The sequence below is a fragment of the Humulus lupulus genome, chromosome 5, assembly GCF_963169125.1.
Source record: "Humulus lupulus chromosome 5, drHumLupu1.1, whole genome shotgun sequence".
Lineage (NCBI taxonomy): Eukaryota > Viridiplantae > Streptophyta > Magnoliopsida > Rosales > Cannabaceae > Humulus > Humulus lupulus.
This window is the reverse complement of record NC_084797.1, coordinates 29,741,064-29,762,788: the sequence shown is the minus strand read 5'-3', so window position 1 is coordinate 29,762,788 and position 21,725 is coordinate 29,741,064. Positions and strand designations below refer to the sequence as shown.

General features: G+C 41.5%; 1 protein-coding gene across 1 annotated transcript; it reads left to right on the top strand.

Annotated features, from left to right (window-relative positions):
• The first annotated feature begins 17,683 nt into the window (after positions 1-17,683).
• On the top strand, positions 17,684-20,285 carry LOC133779000 (uncharacterized). Its single transcript, XM_062219009.1, has 5 exons — positions 17,684-17,745; positions 18,307-19,024; positions 19,156-19,464; positions 19,557-19,694; positions 19,773-20,285. Exons 1-5 carry the CDS (start codon positions 17,684-17,686, stop codon positions 20,283-20,285), a joined length of 1,740 nt encoding a protein of 579 aa, XP_062074993.1.
• Positions 20,286-21,725: the final 1,440 nt, after the last annotated feature.

Here is a 21,725-nt window from a genome sequence, read left to right as displayed (position 1 = left end):
CTAGGGTTCCTTCGACCAGCGGTCGAGAAAATCCCGCTCCTGACCCTAATATCCAAACTAGAGCCCACCCTCGTCATCAGAATCTGCCTGATGTCGAGTGGTATCTCTCCCCGACCAGCCAAGTCACTCCTCGGATGCTTGCCAACTACCTTAGGAAGTATCCTCTCACAGGGGTCAATCTCAAGATTCCTGCTGCAGACCAAAGGGCTAACCTTCCCGGAGGTGTATACAGTGCTTGGTCTAGGTATCATATAGAGGCGGGGGCTACCCTCCCTCTACATCCTTTTTATCAGGGGGTGACCAACTATTTTGGTGTCGCCCCCTTCCAAATTACTCCGAATGGATATAGAATGCTGGCCGCACTCTATATCCTGTATAAACTTAAAAAATGGCCAGAACCTACCCCCCATGAGGTCAATTATCTCTTCGACCTCAAGTCCAACCCTCAACAGTATGGGACAGGCTTCTTCCACCTTTGCCACCAGGAGACAAACCGGACGTTCCTGAGTGACACCACACACATATCCAACGTGGGGCAGTACAACAAGGAGTACTTCCTTACTCCGGACATGACCAGCAACAACCTGGCCTTCGCCCAAGGAGGTAAATGCTGTTTTTACTGGTCGATACTTTTCATTAGCGAATTTCCTTTCATTTTTCTTAAAGTACACTTTGTCTTTCAGGCCCATGGTTACGCCCGACCCCAACACCAGACATGGTGTTGAGGTCCACCGCATTGGCCAGGATGACAGACGCAGAAAAAAGCGTCAAGTCCCTGGTTACTGATGAAAATTTGAGGCTATCTGGCCTCTTGGCTCCTCGCCATGAAATAAGAGGACCCGTGGTAGCCGATGCCACTGCTGAGGGGGTTCCCGAGCAGCAACCCCCTGCGTCCCCTCCGCGAAGGAGGCCGACGGGGGTTACAATCAGGGAACCCACTGGCAATCCTTCCGCAGAAAGGCCTTCTGCACCCCAAGGCAAGAGGAAACAAAAGGCAACAGAATTCTTTGTGAACTTGGGGGAATCCTCCGATGAAAACGGTACAGTTATTTTGCTTTTAAATAGCTTGCCAATTCCCTGTCACTTGTTTGACGGGGAGGGCAACTTTATGTATACTCCAAATCTAGGGCCAGACTTCTTCGTGCCAGATAGTGAGTGTGTGACTAATAGAGTCAATAGTATAGCGACCAGTAGTTGTAGCTCGGGTATTAAACTTTGTGACCTCTTTCCTATTTTATCAAGAGTTCTTATCTGCCTTTATCTTATTATTTGCATATGTTCATTTGTACGCAGATATGGCCGCTCCCAATGTCTTTGACTTATACCAGACCGAGGAGGAAGTAGAAGTTCCTCTGATTCGGTGAAAGACGTCCAGGAGGCATAAAGGCGAATCAAGCCAAGGACCTCCTGCCAAGAAGAGTCGAACAGAAGATCCTCCCAAGGATGCGCCAACTGGGCAAACTTCTGGCCAGCCTTCAGTTCCTGTCGAGAAGGAAACCCCGCCTACTACGACGAACCCTCCACCTGCAGCTGCCAAAGAACAAACCCAGCGGGACGAAGCTCTTGGGGCCAAACTCTCGAACCGCGCCTTGCAAGCGGCCAAGGACCGCCTTGCACACATCGTGAAGTACGATCGTTGTAAGGATGCGATGGTCGAGGCAGAGAAAATGGGGGTCGACCAAATTCTGAACAGGGCCCTAAACGAAATGGCCAGCGTAAGTGCTTCTTATCTCTTTGGCCTTAGTCTTTCATTCTTTGCAACAGGCTCTGACTTTATCCTTTGTCCACAGGCCTTGCTGACCGCAACTACTGCTCATACCCGTGCCCAGGCTACCATCGACCAGGTTCGGGCAAAGGCCATCGAGAGGTACCAGGCGAAAGCTGCGGAGGAGCTTCAGGCTGCAGAAGCCAAGCATGCCAGGGAGTTGGAGGCGGTCACCCAGCAGAAGGACGCTGCGGTGGCAAAGCTGGCGGAGGTCGAAGCCTCAAAGGCAGCTTTGAGGAAGCAGAGGGAGGAGTACCAGGAGGCCAGCCGAGTCCAATATCGTGAATGCAAGAGACTCAAAGAGGAGAGTCTTGCCAAGGACAAGGCCGTGGCTGATCTTGAGAGCCAAATAGAGCAACTGAAGCTTGACAACGCCAAGAATCTGGAAAGGTATAAGAATGCGACGCTTCGGTGTTTCTATAACTTTTGGAAACACAACCAGGGTGCCAACTTCGACTACCTTTCAGAAGACATCAGGAATGCTGAACTGGCCTGCTGCATTGCTCGATTAGCGGAAGAGGAGGAAAGAGCAAGGATCCCTGCTTCCCCAAGCATCCAGCCGACCGCTGGCGCAGAGGAAGGAGGAGTTGTTGAGGATGAGGCCAATCAAACTGCTGAGCAAGACCCTCCTGCTCCTGCTGCTCCTTAAACTTATTTTCTTTTTATTTTTCTTCAATTACACGACCCACGGGTCGTGATGTAAAGATTATCTTTTTTGGATTTGCTGCATGGGCAGCAAACTTTCCTTTTATTCGAACAGTTACATCCAAGCAGTGATGCTTGCGGTGTAAAAGATTGCATTAAAATGTTACAATATTTTCATTTACTTTAACATCTGTCCGTATGACCGAACTTAGCATAGTACTTTGGTTTGATTTAACAAAATATGAATTTTGAAAAATACTCTAAGTACCCTAGCATGCTTTCACTTATTTTGTTCATGTGTTTACATACCTCATGGTACGCTTTGCTATCGATGTGCCTTATATGCCCCCCAAGTGATCGAGGAGCTTTAGGTCCTGGGTCACTTGCCTTGACCACGACCTGTTCGAACATTTATGCTCGGTAAGAAACGTAATACTTGTAATACAGCAAAACAACACACGTAGTGAACAAATACTTGTAAAAATAAATTTACAAAGGTTGGCAAGAATGACTGGCTGCGCACAGTCCCTTATAATCTCGTATTAAAAATGGACTAAACATGTCTTTACGAGTGATCCTAAAAAAGGATCTTACATATATAAGCGATTAGCCATACAACGTGGCTAACCCTTTTTGCGTAACTTGTAAAAAGTAAAATTTAATACAAGCCAGTCCTTTAAAAAGGACTGTTCACTGATAATACTTGCGCATGTGTTCTCCATTCCAATAACGTGGAACGAGATCTCCGTTTAGGCGTGCAAGTTTGTAGGTGCCCGGATGAAGGACTTCTTCAATCTGGTAAGGTCCTTCCCAATTAGGTCCGAGTACTCCAGCAGTGGGGTCGCGGGTATTTAAGAAAACTCGTCGTAGCACCAAGTCACCGACGTTGAATTTTCTTTCTTTTACTTTTGAGTTAAAGTACCGGGCGACCTTTTGCTGGTACGCAGCAACTCGGAGTTGGGCTTTTTCTCATAGCTCATCAATTGAGTCTAGGGACTCCATCATCAGTTGGTTGTTCTAGTCCTAGTCGTATGTTATGCGTCGATGTGAGGGGGGGTCTAACTCGACAGGTAACATAGCCTCATATCCGTAGGCTAAGGAAAATGGGGTATGACCTGTCACTGTTCGGTGAGACTTTCTATACAACCAGAGGACTTCAGGCAGCTGCTCTGGCCATGCTCCTTTAGCGTCTTCAAGCCTCTTCTTCAGGGTGTCCTTAAGAGTTTTATTCATGGCCTCGACCTGCTCGTTTGCTTGGGGATGCGCAACTGACGAAAAACTTTTAATAACTCCGTGCCTTTCGCAGAAGTCGGTGAATAAGTCACTGTCAAATTGGGCTCCGTTGTCTGAAACGATCTTTCGGGGCAAACCATACCGGCAAACAATGTTCTTAATGACAAAGTCAAGAACTTTCTTGGTTGTTATGGTAGCGAGTGGTTCAGCTTCGGCCCATTTGGTGAAGTAGTCGACTGCCACAACTACGTACTTCACTCCACCTTTTCCCATGGGCAGGGATCCAATCAAATCTATCCCCCATACCGCAAAAGGCCACGAACTCTGCATCTGTTTCAACTTATTTGGAGCTGCTCGTGGAATTTTGGAGAACCTTTGACATTTATCGCATCTTCGTACAAACTCCATCGAATCTTCATTCATAGTTGGCCAGAAGTAGCCTTGCCTTAGAATTTTCTTTGCCAAACTCTGCCCCCCAGCGTGATCTCCACAGAAGCCTTCATGCACCTCTTTTATTCGTTCCTTAGCTTTTTCTGGTGTAACGCATCTGAGTAGTGGCATTGAATTCCCTCTCCGGTACATAACACCATTGATCAGTATGTACCTAGTGGCCTGCCTTTGTAGAGTTTTGGTTGTTTCTATCTGTTGGTAGCACACCGTTTGTCAGATACTCCAAGTAAGGTGCCATCCATGTATCCTCCATTCGAATTTCCATACTGGCTTCAACAGTTTGTATGCTTAGCTCACTCAATCTTTCTACTGGCACAATGTTCAAAGTGTCAGCATCTTTCGTGCTCGCGAGTTTGGCTAAGGCGTCTGCGTTTGAATTTTGATCCGGCGGTATTTGTTGGAGGGTATACTTCGTGAGCTGGGCTAGCAGGTCTTTGGTTTTATTCAAGTAGGCCACCATTTTTAAGCCCCGCGCTTGATATTCCCCTAGAACTTGATTCACCACCAGCTGTGAATCGCTGTAAATATCAAGCGTCTTTATGCCCATGTCTTTGGCCATTCTCAGTCCAGCGAGGAGGGCTTCGTATTCGGCTTCATTATTTGACGCGGTGAAGTCGAACCTAATGGTGCAGTGAAATCGATGCCCTTCCGGCGTTATCAATATCACTCCCGCTCCTGCATGGGATTCATTGGACGACCCGTCCGTGAATAACTTCCACGAAGGAGCTTTCTCTTGAGGCCTAGGCGCACTAGGCTGTTCGTACTGTTTGCTGTCTGGGAGTTCGGTGAACTCTACAATAAGATCAGCCAAGACTTGCCCTTTTACTGCTGCTCGCGGTGAATATGTGATATCGAACTGCCCTTGTTCGACTGCCCATTTTAATAAGCGCCCAGCCGCCTCGGGTTTTTGGAGGACTTGCCGAAGGGGTTGGTCGGTTAAAACTATGATGGAATGGGCTTGGAAGTAAGGAGGCAGCTTTCTTGAGGCCAGGATTAAGCAATATGCTAACCTTTCAATGGGGGGATATCTTAGTTCAGCCCCAATCAGCCTCTTGCTAACATAGTAGACGCTTTTTGTACGCCTTCTTCCTCTCGTACTAGTACCGCACTAGCAGTAACTTCAGTGATCGCCAGGTAAATGAACAAAGTTTCTCCTTCGATTGGTTTTGATAAAATGAGAGGTTGTGCCATATGCGCCTTCAAGGCCTGAAAAGCTTGTTCGCAGTCTCCTGTCCATTCAAACTTCTTATTGCCCTTAAGTAGATTGAAAAAAAGGGACACATTTGTCCGTTGACTTCGAAATAAACCTACTCAGGGCTGCGATTCTCCCGGTTAGACTTTGTACATCTTTAATTCTCTCTGGCGATTTCATGTCGATCAGGGCTTTTATCTTGTCGGGGTTGGCCTCGATTCTTCTTGAGTTTACAATGAACCCCAAAAACTTCCCTGATCCAACTCTGAAGGAACATTTGAGAGGATTTAATTTCATCTGGTACTTGTTTAGTACATCAAAACATTCTTGTAAATCCTTCACATGTCCTTCTGCCTTTTTAGACTTTACCAGCATGTTGTCCACGTATACCTCCATGTTTACTCCGATCAGCTCTTTAAACATGTGGTTGACTAGCCGCTGGTAAGTCGCACCTGCGTTTTTCAGTCCGAAGGGCATTACTTTATAACAGTATAAGCCCGTATAGGTCTGAAAGCTAGTGTGATCCTCGTCAGGGGGATGCATGCTAATCTGATTGTAGCCCGAATATGCATCCATGAAGGAGAGGATCTCTTGTCCTGCAGTAGCATCGACCAACTGGTCGGTTCTGGGGAGTGGAAAACAGTCTTTTGGGCAAGCTTTATTGAGGTCGATAAAATCCACACAGGTTTGCCATTTGCCATTAGGCTTGGGAACCAGCACTGGATTGGAGACCCACGATGGATAAAACATCACCCTAATGAACCCATTCTCCTTTAACTTTTCAACTTCTTCTTTTAAGGCTCTTGATCGATCCTTATCGAGCAGCCTTCTTATTTGTTGCACGGGCGGAAAAGTCTTGTCTATGTTTAGGACATGGCTGATAACTGCAGGGTCTATCCCAGCCATGTCTTTGTGCGACCAGGAAAAAACCTCCTGGTTCTTTCACAAAAATTCCACCAGTGCATGCTTCGTGGTTGGCTTTAAGTTTTTCCCGACCTTCACGACTCTGGTCGGGTCTTTTTCGTCGAGTTGGACCTCTTCCAGGTCCTCGACGGGTCCAACGTTCTCTTCAAAATCCCCAAAGCGAGGATCTAAACCTCTATCCTCACTTTGGGAAACACCCTATTTGGTGACCTCATCACCGGATTGGGCTTGTGTATCAATTGCCATCTGCAACCTATCTAAGGTAGTGCTCTTTGATGTTCCCTTTTTCGCCTTCGTGACTGAGGCGTTATAGCACTCTCTGGCTTCCCTCTGGTTCCCCAACACGCGTCCTACCCCTGCATTTGTCGGGAACTTCATGGCTAAGTGCCACATAGAGATGACGGCCCGTAGATCAACCAATATAGGCCTCCCAATGACGGCATTGTACGCCGAAGGACAATCGACTACTACAAAAGTAGCGAGTAATGTCCTGGTAGCAGGCGTTGTACCTGTCGTCACTGGTAGTCTGATTGATCCGGCGGGGGCGAGTCCCACACCAGAGAAGCCGTATATTGTCTGGTTGCAGGGTTCTAGGTCCTTAACGGACAATTACATGCGTTCCAGCGAAGATTTATACAGGATATTCACCGAACTTCCTGTATCGACCAACACTCTCTTCACCATCATGTTGGCCATTTGGATATCCACGACCAGCAGATCGGAATGTGGGAACCGGACATGTTGGGCATCGCTATCAGAGAAGGTTATTTCGCCCTCTTTTGACCGAGCCTTTTTTGGTGCGCGGTCCTCCACAGTCATCATCTCTATGTCCTGGTCGTGGCGCAGAGTCCGAGCGTATCGTTCCCTGGCCTTTCCGCTATTTCCCGCAAGGTGCGGGCCTCCAAAAATGGTTAACAGTGTGCCAGTCACGGGGGCAGGCTGCAAAGGTGGCGAGCGCTGGCGTGAGGGCGCTTGCTCGTTGCCACATGGAGCTTCTCGTTGGGAATTTCCCAAGGCCCGTACGTATCTTCTCAAGTGTCCTTGTCTAATAAGGAACTCGATTTCATCCTTCAGCTGGTTTCATTCGTTGGTATCATGTCTGTAGTCGTTATGATTACGACAGAACTTGGTAGTGTCTCTTTTCGAAATATCCTTTCGAATGGGGGCAGGTTTCTTATAAGGCACACTAGAACTTGTGGCTTGATAAACCTCTCCTCGAGACTCAACAAGGGCAGTGTAGTTAGTGAACCGAGGTTCATAACGGTTTCCCTTGGCTCGTTTATTGTCGGAGGTGGAAGGGTCATTGTGTGGCCGTTTTCCACCATTCTTGCCATTGCTGTTGCCGTGCCCGTTGCCCTTGCTGTTGCCTTTAGGTTTGGACCCATTGGCGGCTTTGGCGGGCTCGGCAGCCTTCTTATCCTTGCCTGAAGGCTTTCCATCGTCGGCAATGGCATCTTCGAGCTTGATGTAACGATCAGCCCGGTCCAAGAATTCCTGGGTAGTTCTAACCCCATCTTTGCGGAGGCTCTTCCAGAGGGGGGAGCAACGCCTAACCCCTGCGGTTATGGCCATCATTTTGCCTTCGTCCCCCATTGTCTTTGCTCCAGCTGCTGCTAGCATAAAGCGCTGGATGTAGTCCTTCAATGATTCTCCATCCTGCTGGCGAATTTCAACCAGCTGATTTGCCTCGGTCGGATGCACACGACCGGCGTAGAATTGTCCGTAAAATTCCCTTACGAACATCTCCCAGGAAACTATGCTTGCAGGAGGGAACTTAAAAAACCACTCCTGTGCGGCATCAGAAAGTATTGCAGGGAAGATCCTGCACCGAGCATCTTCGGACACTTTCTGAATGTCCATTTGTATCTCAAACTTATTGACGTGAGATACCGGGTCACCGTACCCATCAAAGTTCGGAAGCGTAGGCATTTTAAACTTGCTAGGAGTCTCTGCCATAGCTATCCTCTCGACGAAAGGAGTGCCTTTCCTCCTGTCGTGGTCGATATGAGATGTTCTTCCCTCGACCAGCTGTTGTACCGCCTGGTTGAGGGCATCTATCTGGGCCTGCACAGCGACAGGAATCGCCGTGGCCTCTGTCGCTGGGGGTATGTTCTCGCCATGTCGCTCACGGCGATCGTTGAGTACATCTCTCAAGTCCTCATCTCTTCTCCGCTGCTCACTAGCTCCGAGCCGGTTGAAGACATTATTTTGCCTGGGCTGCCCCCCAGCATCCCATCTATTGGGTTGGTCATCGTGAGGTATCTGGCTCCTGCCTCCACCTCTTTCGTCATTCCTCCGACCGACATTTCCTTTGCCTGAGTCGGCTTCATTATACCCATGGCCATCTCTGAATCTTGATTGGCTATGGTGGGATCGACTGTTCCCTCGATTTCCATCCCGGGATGAAGCGTCCCGAGCGTTAGAGGGTGGCCTGCGCTGGTCGTTGTGTCCCCGTGCATTATCATGCCTTGGGGGACCCCGGATCGCAGAGCCAAACTCTGAGTTCCTCCTGTTACCAGGAGGATTCTGACCTCTATTCGGAAGGTTCGGCTCGTCACCCCTATGGCGTCTAGGACTACGAGGATGATGCTCGGTCCTATTCTGCCTCTGATGCGGGGGATTGCCGCGACCAGCTTGGGATGGAAGTTGTGCCTCAGGGTCCTGTGGGACATCGTCATGAGGCACCTGAGGCTACTCGGGCCTTTGCAGGCTCGAGGGTTGGATAGGTGGGCTAGGATTGGGACCCCTGTGGGGTGGCCCATTCGCAGGTTGATCAGGCTGCAAGACAGGTGCGGCCTGATTCCTAGCCAATTGCAAGGCTGCCTCTAGGGCTGCCATGGCTTCGCTCTGGCGAAGGTCCATCTCTGCCTGCCTTTCGCTTAATTCAGCGCGCTGCCATTCAATCTCTTGCTGCTGCCGCGACATGATTTCGGCAACACTTTCTTGACTGGCCCTCAGATTGGCCAGCTCTTCATGCAACGCCCCCAAAGTACTCTTTAGCGTCGGGTCATCCATTTCTTCCTCCTCAAAGTCCAAATGTGGCTCATCCTCAGCCACGTTTGCAGGAGGAGGAGGAGGAGGCGACTTTGATGGTGCAGCGGCGGCCGCCTGTCCAATTTTCCTTGCAGTTTTTGCCATTGGTTTTCTCAACGGTGACAAATCAAGCTCTCAATGAAAGCATCAGAATGTTGACCCTGATTTTGGTCAACTGACACGGAGTCAAAATACGCTTGACGTGGAATAATGCGTTGAAAAGAATGTGATGACGAAAATAATAAGAACACGATATTTTATACTGGTTCGGCCCCAAGATCTGGTAATAACCTACGTCCACTTAGATTGTTATTGATGTGAGGATCAAAGGAGTGATCAAAGAACTAGGGTTCAATGAGTTTCACTAACCTCTGAAGAACAACACAATATCTCAAATATGATTACTCTAGTCTCAAATGATTCGAAAGCCAAAAGAAAAAGTCCTCTTCCTTGAGCTTTCTTTCTCTATTTAAAGGCTCAAGGGGGATTACATGAATTTGTTACAGATATTCTCTCCTAAATAATCATATACTCAGGAGATTGTGGGAGTCAATTTCAGGATTTACAAAGATCTTTATGGAAACATCATGTCGCATGCGGAACCATCGACCAGACTGGTCGCAGGTAAGATTAGGCCGCCTACTGCTTATAATGTGTCTTCTGGTCGATATCCTAGCAGAGTTCCTCCAAGTGTCAGCCACGTGTCCAGGAATCACTTGCCCCGTCATCTATGCCGGTTTTTTGGATAACACAAAGCGCGCTTTATGAGAGCCTTGCGAGGTGCTAGGCCTAGGCACCTGAGCGAGGTTCGTGAGATGCTGACCTAGAGGCCTTCCTGCAAGCCACTGAATTGGACCCACGAAGCCCTCCTACGAGTCATGAGCCTGGGCACGCGAGGCCCTCCTATGCGTCACGAGCCTGGGCACGCGATGCCATCTCGCGGGGCGCAGTCCTAGGCATGCGAGGCCCTCCTACGAGCCATGCACCTGGGCACGTGAGGCCATCTCGCGGGGCACGGTCCTAGGCGTGCGAGGCCCTCCTACGAGCCATGAGCCTGGGCACGTGAAATCGTCTCGCGGGGCGCGGTCCTTGGCACACGAGGCCATCTCGCAGGGCATGGTTCTAGGCATGTGAGGCCCTCCTACGAGCCATGAGCCTGGGCACGCGAGGCCCTCCTATGCGTCACGGACCTGGGCACGCGAGGCCATCTCGCAGGACACGGTCCTAAGCACGCGAGGCCCTCCTACGACCCACGAACCTGGGCACGCGAGGCTCTCATATGCGTCACGGACCTGGGCACGCGAGGCCATCTCGCGAGGCATGGTCTGAGGCACGCGAGGCCCTCCCATGAGCCATGAGCCTGGGCACGCGAGGCCCTCCAATGTGCCATGGACCTGGGCACGCGAGGCCATCTCGCGAGGCATGGTCCGAGGCATGTGAGGCCCTCCTACGAGACATGAATCTGGGCACGCGAGGCCAACTCGCGGGGCACAGTCCTTGGCATGCGAGGCCATCTCGCGGGGCACGGTCCTGGGCATGCGAGGCCCTTCCACGAGCCTTCCGACGAGGCAAGGATCTAGGCGAGGCTAGGGGAGGCCTTCTCTCATGAGGCCCTCGAGGTGCAGCCACGGCGAGGCTAGGCAAAGGGTGCATGCGAGACCATTGTGAGAGGGTAGTGGCCCGAGCGTCTCGCGGCTCAAACATGTATCTAGGCCTTTATGGGACCTTAGCACGCGTCTTGGATCTCTTATGGGCATGGAATATTGAGCATCCACAACTGATACTAACAAGTGGAGTGAAAAATTTATCTTTGCAGTAGTGATAACAAAATCTTAAATATAGAAATCAAATTAAAATATTATAAAGAGTTTATACATTTTTGGACCCTACATTTTTTTATTACCTGTTTGAATCCTGTATTTTAAAAAATTCATTTTTGGACCCTATATTTTGTAAAATAGTTCAAATAGACCCCTAAACTCAATTTTGATAAAGAAAAAATTGAATATAACAACGCAGTTTTAAGCAAAATGCTTTTATTTTTATTATAAATTATTAGTTTAATAAATTATTTGTGATTTCAGTCTAAAAAACTTTGACCAAAATCGAGTTTAGGGTTATATTTGAACCATTTTACAAAACATAGGGTCTAAAAAGTAATTTGTCAAAATACAGGGTCCAAACAAGTAATAGAACAAAATACAAGGTCCAAAAAAATATAAACCTTGTTATAAATTTGAATTCCATAACCAAAATCCAAAAACAAATACCAAAATCATAATTATCCATGATAAACATATCAAATCCAAAATAAAAAAACTAAAATACATTTCACACAAATATATCAAATAATGAGCTACTAAAGAAGGTTTATAAACTAATAATTATTATTTATTTACAAAAGTTACCAACCAAATAAACGACAATGGAAATGAAAATATCTTATCTAGTTGAATAATTCGATTAATTTTTTCAACTAAATCTATATCTATTTATATTTCTACGAAGATAGCCCCAATGAGATAATGTATATCACTCTAAAATTGCTCAAAAATATTCTTTCTATTTTCTTATTTTTTCACATTTTTTAATTCATATTTTTCAAATTTATAATTATTAATTAATAATTAAATAAAAAAACTAAAATATCTAATTATAAAATTCATAATAAAAGTAAATTAATTTTAATAATAATAACTATATAATAATTTAATATATCTTAACAACATATATAATTTAAATTTAAATTTTATTTATTTAAACGATATATAATTTGAATTCAAATTTGATTAAATATTAAATTACGACAACTGTTTAATTAGATTATAAATATAAATATAAATTTTATTTTTTCTCATTTTTTATTTTACTTTTTTAATTTATGGCTATTAATTAATTAAGGAAAAAACTCAATATATCTTCTCTTTTTTCTCATGTTTATTTTAATAATAATTATAATAGATGTTAATTAAAAACATCTATATATAATAAGGTAATGCCCTAATTTCTCATAAAATTGTCGAGAACACAGCGTTTGAATCATAAACATAAATATTGCTATTTTATTTAAGAAAAATTAGATTAAACAAAGGGATCTCATGTCTTTACAAAAATTAAATAGTAGTCTTTAACAGAATAAAACGAGCAACATTATAAATAAAAGAAAACTTTAAAGGAAACGCTTTGGAAAATAAAATCATATGCTCGTTGATCATTCCTCGACTATATGGTCCCCACAAATACATCACTAAGCTCTTAGGTCCCGCTCGCCATCGACATTTCTATCCTCAATTGTCTGCACAACAACATCATAAGCAGTGAGCTTCTAAGCCCAGTAAGGAAAATACAAACAAGCAAGCATATATTCATACAGTCATAACAAACATACCATAATTTCATACAAGTGTTCATAACAACGCTAATTTCCTAATCAAACAAGATCATAATATATTCTAGGTCACAACAGAGATCATAAGTCATAACAGGTCATAATAGGTCATAATGGGTCATAATCATAGGTCATAATAGGTCATAATAACAAGACAGGTATAAGAAAAAGATAAGTGCTTATACAGAGGTGGCAATTAAGCCCCGGACATAAGTCTGTCATACAATTTTGGCAATCGAGCCTACCAGATATCAACTTAGGTCTGTCATACATTACTGAACACCTTAGGTCCAGCCACACTTATTTTCTTAATGTACCTGAAATGTTAGGGTCATACACATCACAAAACTATGTCATAACTAAAGTACCTAATTTTCCTTACCTTGAGTGTGGAAATGAGAGGAAAAAGAGAGATTGCTTTGCTATAGAAAATCGCCCAAAACCTTACATATAACATAAAATATTTAAGATTAGAGAATTATAATAAAACTAAACTTCCAAAATCTCTAAACCTTATAAAAGTCATACATTTAACCTAGAACCAAAAGATCGAAATCTTAAGCCTTCTATAATGTCTATCTCCAACACAACACCAATAGCTTCACTATTTGGACTGTTTCGGCTATAGAGTGGTTACAAAGGGCTTAGTGTTTCAGCTATGTAAAGTTGATATTGGCTCAAGTGTTCAAGGCTAATTAAGAAAATAGAAAAAGAAAGAAATCTCAACCACTATAAAGGCTATAGTGATTTCGGCTATGGTGTGTTTATGAGACAAAAATACGAGAGCTTTTGGGACTATAGAATTTTTGAAAATAAAAGGCTTGAAAGCTTTGATTGTGTGAAAAATGAATGGTGAAAGACTCAATTTATAGGCTCTAAACCCCAACCTCTTTCCTTAAACTTCTACACCACCATTCAACTAATTTTTGAATTTCAAACTCCTTCCCCCAATAGTGGGTTTCGGCTAGCCCCTTTTTTACCTATTCAACATGCTACAATTACTCCATTGATGCCACACACACTCACTTGTAACAATATGTAGTCAAAGTCTCCACTATTTCTCCAAAACTTATGTACACGCCTACACCTATGCCTTCGTAGGTTCAAATATTTTCAAAAATCTTCAACTATTACCAACTTAATCTCTTAGTTTCCTTTTTGCAAGCTTGGAGTGACATCTAGTTCCTTAAGTTAAAAAATGAATCAAAACCTAGCTTAGAATTGTGCCACACGCCTATGACTAATTATGGTCTTCATTTTGGCTTTTCAAAATAACTCTTATACTTAATAAATAAATTCACAAAAATTTCACCTAATAAAACTATAGGGAATTTTGGCCACACCTAATATTTTAAATAAATGGGACTTAATTTAATGTCACGTGTAAAATCCTTAGACCACCCAAATAATGTGCATTAAAACTATATTCTAATTTAATTAAAAGCTTGAAATATACACTAATTTAAATCATATAATAAAATCTTTATAAATACTAACTAAAATAATTATAAGTATCCAAATTATAATTATTTTCTAAATCATAAAATCATACCCTTAAAATAAATAATTCAAACTTAAAGCAATCTTTTTAATTTCCACCACTCAAACTATACTATAAACTATAATAACTAACATATAGCCATAATTAAGGAGAAAAATAATAACCTTAGTTATTACAAATAATAATAATAACAAATAATAATCTATCTATTTATATTTGTAACTTTTTGACAAAACACAAGGTCAAAATGTTAGTTTTTAACAATAATGGATTCAAACGAGTAATCAAATAAAATACACGTGGTTCAAATAATCTATCTCTATATTATTATTTTTAACATTTTGACAAAACACAATGTCAACAAGTTAATTTTAAACAATAAATGGTACAAACGAGTAATCGGCTAAAATACAAGGTTCAAAATGGTGTGAACCCTTATAGAAAACATAAATTATATATATATTTATATAATTTACTTTTTATAAAGAATTTTTAACATTTTGAATAAATACATGGTACAAAGGTTATTTTAAAAAATAAAGGGTCAAAATGGGTAATCTACCAAAATATAGTATTCAAATAATCGATCTATCTATTCTTATTTTTAACTTTTTGACAAAACTTGAGGTCTACAAGTTAATTTTTAAAAATAAAGGGTCCCAGGAAGTAATCAGCTAAAATACAAGATTCAAAATGGTGTGAACCCTTACAGAAAACATAAATTATATAATTTACTTTTTATAAAGATTTTTTAATCTTTTGAATATATACATGGTCCAAACGTTAATTTTTAAAAATAAAGGGTCCAAACAGGTAATCGACCAAAATACAGTGTTCAAATAATCGATCTATTTATATATATTTTTAATCTTTTAACAAAATACGAGATCTAAAAGTTAATTTTTAAAAATAAAGGATTCAAACAGGTAATCGACCAAAATAACTCTTACACAAAACATAAATTTCCTTATACATAATTTAGACTTTTTATATAAAAAAAAACCATGCAAAGCTTATAATAATAATAATAATAATAATAAATAAATAAAAGCACACGTATAACAAGTTTCTTTAACTTTGTTTACAACCCTTTAATTATTCAGAATTTTTCAAAAACATAGTGATTCAATGCTTCGGCAACCAAAATTTCAACAAACTTTGTGATAATTACACTAAGGTAAAATTCAAGTCGAAAGACATTTTACTTTATGCACCAATGCAAAGGTTTCTATAGAGAGTGATTATTTAATCAAGTGGGGGAATATTATATTTTAATATAATGTTTGATTGATTAAATAAGTGTTACAAAAAGTGATTATTTAATCTAGTGAGGGAATGTTATATTATTTCATATAATATAATATTAGATTAAATAATGTGACAAAATGTGATTTGTCACACCTTGTAACATATTATTGAGAGTCACAAAATTGGACTAAAGTGTGTGCCCAAATGTGACATATTTTGGAGTTACAAAATCAGTTACAAATTTGTAACTCCCAAATATCACCCAATAATGTGTATATTATATGTTACACATTTGAGATTGGATTTCATAAAGTCATGATGATATATGACTGTTGGAGACATGTTTTTAACACCCAATAGGTGTTTGGAGGTTACAAAATCATGTGGGAAATGATTTGAGACGTTTTGGAATGTTTTGGAAAATGACTTTTTTGCTGAAAATGGCCTGTGGCCGCAGCCAGTGAGGCTGATAGCCTATGTGAATTTTCAGTTTTTTCCAAATTGAACGGTTCTAACATCCCAAATAACTCCCAAATCTCTATTTTAATTCCATAAACATCCAATTAAACATTGGTAACAGCCATGGGGGTTAGTGGAATTTGAAATTCAAAGGGGTATCTCAAATTCTATAAATAGGAGCCTAATGCTCACTTGTATTACACACCATTTTTCATCCACAAAGTACTTGGCTGAAAAATACACCAAAAGGCTTGATAATTCCAGAGAGCTATTTCCTAGAGAGATCCCTTAGTGCTTAGAGAATAGGGGGAAATAAGCTTTTGGACAAAGGTCTTGAACCTTGTTCAAGTTGGTGATCCCCACTACTCTACACTTTGGTTGTGTGAGAGTTTGTTTGTGTTTTCATTCTTTTGTTCCTCTTGTTCTTCTTATTTACTTGTATTATTATAGTATTGAGTTTGTAATCTTCTTCTCCTACATCTTTTGATTTACTTGTATTTTGAGCAATTGAATTGTAATACTTATTTAATCAATATTATCTTGTCCATTGTATTTTTTCATAGAGTTGTATTTGGTTTTTCCATAATTCCATTGAACAATAAAATAATATTCTCTAACACTTTGTTATTTACAAATTTCAAAATCAACATGATCTGAAACTACCAAAATTTTTAATCAACGGTTTTCTTTCGCTCTTGCAGCTGAGCTGCGACCATGGCAGGGAGAGGTAGAAAACGCAATCCGGTGAGTAAGAAGAGCACGACAACGCCAGCGAAAGGAGCTCCGATTCGGACGAAAGGGCGACATCTTCTGATGCTGGGAAAAAATCGAAATCCATGGATGAATTACTGGGCATTGAGCCGGTTGAGTTTTCAGATGATCCAGAGGACCACATTCTCGATCCTCAAGAGACTGAAAAGTTGTTGCAATAGCAATCGATGATTCGACAGACTTTCTCTGCATTGTTATCCAGATCTGCGATTGAAAAAGGTACTCATGCTCCCTTTATTTCCTCTACTAGTCAGTCGAAGTTAGGTGATGAGGATTCTGTTCAGAAGGTTGATCCGGAGTCTAATCATTGTTCAAGACCTGTGCGTATTGATGAAGCAGACATTGAAGATGAGGTAAACTTCTGGAATTCATCGGTGGTTTGTTGGGTTTTAGGTGCTAATCTGCCTGTTCAAGTTATGGAGGGGTTCTTTAGACGTGTCTGGAAGAACTCAGGAGTTGATAAGGTTGGCTTATTGAAACATGGGCTCTATATTGTTCGGTTTACTTCTATGGAAAGTAGAGATAATGTTCTTGCCAGGGGTTATCAATTTTTTGATAAAAAGCCTTTGATGATAAAAGCTTGGGACCCTAATGTTTGTTTTCTAAAGGAAGATATTCGCTCAGTGCCAGTTTGGCTTCAAGTTCATAATCTGGATTTAAAGTATTGGGGCACTCGTTCTTTGTTTAAGATCATCAGTCAGTTGGGTCAACCTATCAGAGAAGATATGGCTACAAAAAACTGGGACCGTTTGCAGTTTGCTCGTGTGTTTGTGGAAGTTAAGTTGTCTCAAGCTTTTCCCTCTTCCATTCAGTTTGTTAATGAAAAAGATGAAGAGCTTCGGCTAGATATTCATTATGAATGGAAACCATCAGTGTGCTCTTTATGTAAAGGTATGGGTCATGAAGATTTGGAGTGTCGTAAGCATAAGCAATCAAAATTTTTGGAGAAAACTAAATCTGTGTGGCAGGCTAAGTCACTAGATCCACCTCCTGAGCATGGAGGATTAGTTGGTCATAATTCTAATGATAAACAGAACTCTGTTATTGCTTAGATGAAGACTAATATAGTACCTGATGGGTTTCAGCCAATATCTAAAATTAGCTAGGTTACTACACTGCAAGACATTTCTGTTAAGGTTGGAAATTCCTTTGAACTGCTGAAAGATAATGTGGAGGATCTCAAGTTTGGTCAAATTCTGTGTGATTTTAGTACTAATACAGTGGGAGGGGGAGTTCCTCCGGATTTTCATGGATAGAATTCTTTGCTGGAATGTGAGGGGGTTGAATAAGTTGCAAAAACAGCAGGAGGTTAATTTTTTCCTAAACAATAAACAGTTTGGGCTGGTTTGTTTTCTGGAGACTAAACTTAAGGGTCCTCGGCTGGGTCATATGTATATGTCTTTATTTCGGGGGTGGTGCATTACCTCTAACTTAGCTGCTCATTCTGGGGACATAATAGTCTTAGCTTAGAGGCATGAATCTTTTGTTCTTTCTGTTTTGGATTGCACAACTCAATGCATTTAATGTTTTCTACAGCCGAAACGAAGTACTGGTTTTCATATCACCTTTGTGTATGCTTTCAATAGCTCTATTGAGAGATGAAAATTATGGGACTGCTTGAGTAACTATAAAGGGAATACAACTGGAGCTTGGGTGATGATGTGAGATTTTAATGCTACTTTAAATGGTGATGAAAGAATTTCTGTGAGAGGTCATAAAGTGGGCTACTCGAATTTCAAAGCTTGCTTGGAGTTTTGTGAGGTTAGAGACATTAAATGTTCTGGAACTTTTTACACTTGGAATAATAAGCAAAGCGGGGATGATAGAGTTTATGCTAAGTTGGATAGAGTATTGGCGAATTCTGATCGGGTGTCATCTTACCCCACAGCTGAAGCTGTCTTTTTGCCTGAAGGAGATTTTGATCATAGTCTGATTCTGTTATCTGTTTTTCAGGAGGTGACGGGCGAAAAAAAATCTTTTCGTTATTTTGATATGTGGAGTAATGCTCCTAGTTATCAGGAAAGAGTTACTAATAGCTGGAGTCAGACGGTTTCAGGCACTCCTATGTTTCAAGTTGTTCAAAAGCTGAAGTGTTTAAAACAGATTTTTAAGGAAATGAATCGTGAGCATTTTGGGGATCTCCCAACGGAAGTGTTACGTGTCGAGCTTCATATGCGTGATATTCAAGGAGCTCTTCAATTGGACCCTTTAAGCATAAGAATAATTAATGAAGAGGTTGCTGCCCGGGCTAGTTATAGAAAGTGTCAGGATAATTATTTGGCCTTTTTGAAGCAAAAAGCTAAAATCAGTTGGCTCAATGAGGGTGATGATAATACTAGTTTTTTTCATCAAAGCTTAAAGCAAAGGAGATCAATCAATTCTGTTTATGCCATGAAGGATATGCATGGCCAATGGGTAGACACTAAAGAAGGAGTCTCAAGGCTTTTCTATCTTTTTATCAGGAGCTGTTGGGTTCTCAGTTGGATAGCAGGAGGAAGGTGTCTCAAACTATAGTTAATATGGGTCCTTTAGTTTCTTCAGAGTAGCAGCAGAAACTTCTTCTTGACTTTACCTATGAAGATGTTAAAAGAGTTATCTTTTCCATTCCGAATCATAAAGCTCCGGGCCCGGATGGTTATGGGAGTGGTTTCTATAAGACTAATTGGGAATTTGTTGGGGAGGAAGTTAATAGGGAAATTCTATCTTTCCTTCACTCGGGTCATATGCTCAAGGAGATCAACAACACTACTATCACTCTTATTCCTAAAACTCAATGTCCTGCTTCTGTTAGTGACTTTCAGCCTATCTCTTGTTGTAATGTTTTGTATAAGGCAGCTGTTAAGTTGATTGGTGAGGTCTGAGGTGTATTTTGCCTGACTTAATAGCTCATAATCAGGGGGGTTTCATACATGGGAGGTTAATTGCTCATAATATCATGATTTGTCAGGATTTAGTTCGTCATTATGGCAGGAAGACTAAGCATCCTAGTTGCATGTTTAAAGTGGATTTGCGGAAAGCGTATGATACGGTTGACTGGGATTTTTTAGAGGAAATGTTAATGGCGCTGAATTTCCCTTTTAAATTTGTTAGTCTGATTATGACGTGTGTGTGCACTCCTCGTTACTCTTTGTTATTAGGTGGCTCCATCCATGGTTTTTTTTAGGCCAAGCGCGGGTTAAGACAGGGAGACCCTCTGTCTTCTCTTCTTTTTGTCATTTGTATGGAATACTTATCTCGCATATTAGCTAAAGTTGCTTGTAAGCATGATTTTCATTTCCACTACAGATGTACAGAGCTTAAACTTACTCATTTGTGTTTTGCGGACGATATCATTCTGTTCTGTAGAGGTGATATCATCTCAATCTTGCGCCTGCTTCAAGGCTTTAAACGGTTTTCAGGGTCTTCTGGTTTGCAAGCGAATGAGAACAAATCAGCCTTTTACTGTCATGGTATGCCAGAAGAGGAAGTGAAGCGTATTCAATTTGCTTCGGGGTTTAGTAAAAGTCAGCTTCCCTTTCGTTACCTTGGAATTCCAATCTGCTCTAAGCGCCTCAGTATGGCTGATTGTTCTGTTTTGGCTGAGAAGATGTTGCATAGAATTCAAATTTGGAGTTCTCAACACTTGTCTCTTGCAGGTAGATTGACCCTTGTGAATGCTGTGCTGTTGTCTATTTAGATTTACTGGGCTCAAGTTATGATCCTCCGAAAGGCTCTACTCGAGAAAATTGTTCAAATTTGTCAAAATTTTCTGTGGCATGGGTCTGCTGAGTTCTTTGGTCCTGGTTTTGTAGCCTGGGGTACAGTGTGTCAGAGGAGGATTGATGGTGGTTTGGGTGTGAAGGATATATTCTTATGGAACTTAGCTGCTATGGGGAAACATGTCTGGCATATTTCCATGAATAAAGAGAGTCTTTGGGTGAAATGGGTCCATGTTGTTATCTCAAGGGTCTTGAGTGGTGGGAGTACTCGGCTACTAATGATAGTAGCTGGTACTGGCGTCAGGTGGTGAGAGTAAAAGATCACATAAAAAGCCTCTTGTCCAAGAACAGTTTCGAACAAACCCCTTTCTCCATTGCTGCTCTTTATAAGGTTCTGAATCATAATCAACAGAACAGATTCTGTTATGATGCAATTTGGCATAGGGGTATTGTTCCTAAGCATAGATTTTTCATGCGGCTGTATTTGTTAAGGAGATTGAAAACCAAAGATCGCCTCCAAAAGTTTGGTTTGGGTATCGATCTTTTCTGTTCCATTTATGGTTTGAAGGAAGAATCTCATAATCATCTGTTCTTTGATTGTTGGTTTAGTGCCCATTGTGTTCAGCCCATTCTGAATTGGTTATCACTTAAGACTCGACACTGTTCAGTTGAAGGCATATTCAAGTGGATCAAAAGAAGCAAGTTGAGTAGGTTCAAGAAATTAGTGTATTGGTCTATTCTAGCTAGCCTTGTTTATCATATTTGGAAAGTTAGAAATTTAGCTTATTGGGAGGGTTTAGTTTGGTCTGTTCAATATACAATATACCTGACTAAAAAGATTGTTTATAATAGGATTTTTTATTCAAGTTTAGTTGGGGTAAAAGCTGTTGATTTAATTTGGTTTCACAGTTTGTTTGAAAATGTAATTTTGCTCTAAGGAGCTATTCATCCTTTGTATCCTTTGGTTACCTGAAATACACAGATTTTCTTACCAAAAAGAAAAAAACATGATCTGAAACTCATAGCAAGATTTACAATTACCCTAAGTTGAGTTTCCCGCTCAACTTTCTAAATTTCTAAATCCCTTAGAATAATGGTTGAAATCCATTCACTTCTAAGTCTCTTAAATCCCTTCAGAACTTCCCGAACAAATCTTCACTCTGTAAAGAACCTGCAATAAAATATTAGAGAGAAAACTAACAAAACTCTCTGCAAATAAAATGAATCGGTTTTCTCAACTCACAAGACCCAAAACTGACCAGTATTTATAAGCAGGTAAAGAATCTAACAGAAATCCCTAATAACAAACATAAACAGAATTAGTTAAGACCAAATTGAAAAACTAATTCCACATGGCAAATGAAACCACAAAGATCTCTAGATGCAACCAATACACACTGCAGTTGCATCTAAGATCA